The sequence below is a fragment of the Octopus bimaculoides genome, chromosome 1 (assembly GCF_001194135.2).
Source record: "Octopus bimaculoides isolate UCB-OBI-ISO-001 chromosome 1, ASM119413v2, whole genome shotgun sequence".
In the NCBI taxonomy this organism is placed as follows: domain Eukaryota; kingdom Metazoa; phylum Mollusca; class Cephalopoda; order Octopoda; family Octopodidae; genus Octopus; species Octopus bimaculoides.
The window spans coordinates 5,543,933-5,545,871 of record NC_068981.1 but is presented as its reverse complement, the minus strand read 5'-3'; the positions used below and the strand labels follow the sequence as shown (position 1 = coordinate 5,545,871).

Below are 1,939 nucleotides of genomic sequence, written 5' to 3'. Positions count from 1 at the left end.
TTCTCTTCTTCTTCTTCTTCTTCTTCTTCTAGTTATGTATATAAAGTGATTCATTCTCTTCTTCTTCTTCTTCTAGTTATGTATATAAAGTGATTCATTCTCTTCTTCTTCTTCTTCTAGTTATGTATATAAACTGACTGACTTTGGTGCTGCTCGTGCTCTTGATGATACACAAGAATTTATGTCATTATATGGAACTGAAGAGTATTTGGTAAGTATTCCATTTTTGAAGACTCTCTGCTGACAATCTCTTCTTTTCTTTTCCTTCTTTTTTCCCTCCTCCTCAAATGCCCCCTTCCCCTCTCATAATTCCTTGTCTTATGAGTTACTTGGTAACCCTGCCAGTGCTTGTGCCACATTAAAAGCATCCAGTCCACACTGTAAAGTGGTTGGCATTTGGAAGGGCATCCAGCTGTAAAAAAACCTTGCCAAAACTAGCCTCGCCTGTGCTAGTGTCACTTAAAAAGCATTCAGTCCACTCTGTGGAGCGGTTGGTTTAGTTAGGAAGGGCGTCCAGCCATAAAATCCCTGCCAAAACAGTCACAGAAGTCTGGTGCAGGCTTCTGCTTGGCCAGCTCCTATCAAACCATCCCACCCATGCCAGCATGGAGGGTGGATGTTAAACAATGATGATGATACATTATTTACATTTGACGGATATTTGTCCTCATCTTGTTTGTTGTTAACACAACGTTTCAGCTGATATACCCTCCAGCCATCTTCAGGTGTCTTGGGGAAATTTCAAACCTGGGTTCTCATTTCTAAGCTATTTTTCGTTGTTGTCGTCGCCGCCGCCATCAAAGAACTCGGGATCTTGGGGTTAGTAGCTCACGCTCTTAATATGGTGTAGTGGTTTAGAGCACGAGCTACTAACCCCAAGATTCTGAGTTCGATTCCAGGCAGTGACCTGAATAATAATAATAACATCGGAAAAATACCCAGGTTCGAAATGTCCCCAAGACACCTGTTGAAGGTTGGAGGGTATATCAGCCGAAATGTTGTGTTAACAACAAACAAAATAAGGACAAATATCCGTCAACTGTAAATAATGTACATAATTTCTCATCTCTTAAATATAGAAATGATGATGATGATGAAACAGCAATATTAACAATAGACTTCACAGTATATTTTGAATAATTGTCCTTAAATACTTCTGGCTGAGTTTTATGAAGAAATTTCTTTCCAAGTTTCCTTTTCTTTTCAGCACCCAGACTTGTATGATGTTGCTGTGATGAAGAAATCAATGGGACGTAAATTTGATGCTGCAGTTGATCTGTGGAGTTTAGCTGTTACTATTTATCAAGTTGCAACTGGTCAATTGCCATTCCAGCCTTATGGAGGACGGAAAAACCGTACAACAATGTATGCACAAGCTGAATTATTCCAGTTGAAGAGAGAAAGGAAGAGTGTCAGTGGTGAGAGATAGGAGAAAGGGATTGATATTATACTATGTGGTTAAATAGTTGAGGAAAGAGGTAGTGAGAAAGAATGTGTTTTGCACAGGGGTGTGTGGTATAGTTGAAAGGAAAGAGAGGCAGACAGAGACTGAGAGAGTGTGTTTACTGAAGTGGGGGACACAGGAATGGAAACCAATATGATAGTTGGTATCACTATGAATTTTTGAAAATATTTAAACGTAATTTCTACTGTATGTTTTCTTGGAGAGCATCCAAAGAGAAACATTTTGATACTTCATTTGTGATTTTTGAGTGAATATTTTATAAAATACGACAATTTGAATGGTCAGCGAAATGATCGAAATCTTATCTAATTAGCCTAAATGAATAATTAACCATATTTTTGATGTCATATCTTTGAAACTGAGGTGATAATCATCTTCAAATTACACAAATTAATCGTGAGCATGGTATAGTAGTGTGGTGTTATGGGCTGTGACGAGCTATGTGTTGTGGTGGAGAGGGGTGAGGCAAACAGG

The 1,939-nt window shown here is 38.6% G+C and overlaps 1 protein-coding gene across 1 annotated transcript in view; it reads left to right on the top strand.

Annotated features, from left to right (window-relative positions):
* The window catches only part of LOC106867230 (serine/threonine-protein kinase TBK1), a 258,492-nt gene that overhangs the window by 40,339 nt on the left and 216,214 nt on the right, over positions 1–1,939 (top strand). Inside the window, exons 6-7 of the mRNA XM_052974143.1 lie at positions 99–211; positions 1,208–1,365. Coding sequence (XP_052830103.1) covers positions 99–211; positions 1,208–1,365 — 271 coding nt within the window. The remainder of the gene's footprint in view (positions 1–98; positions 212–1,207; positions 1,366–1,939) is intronic.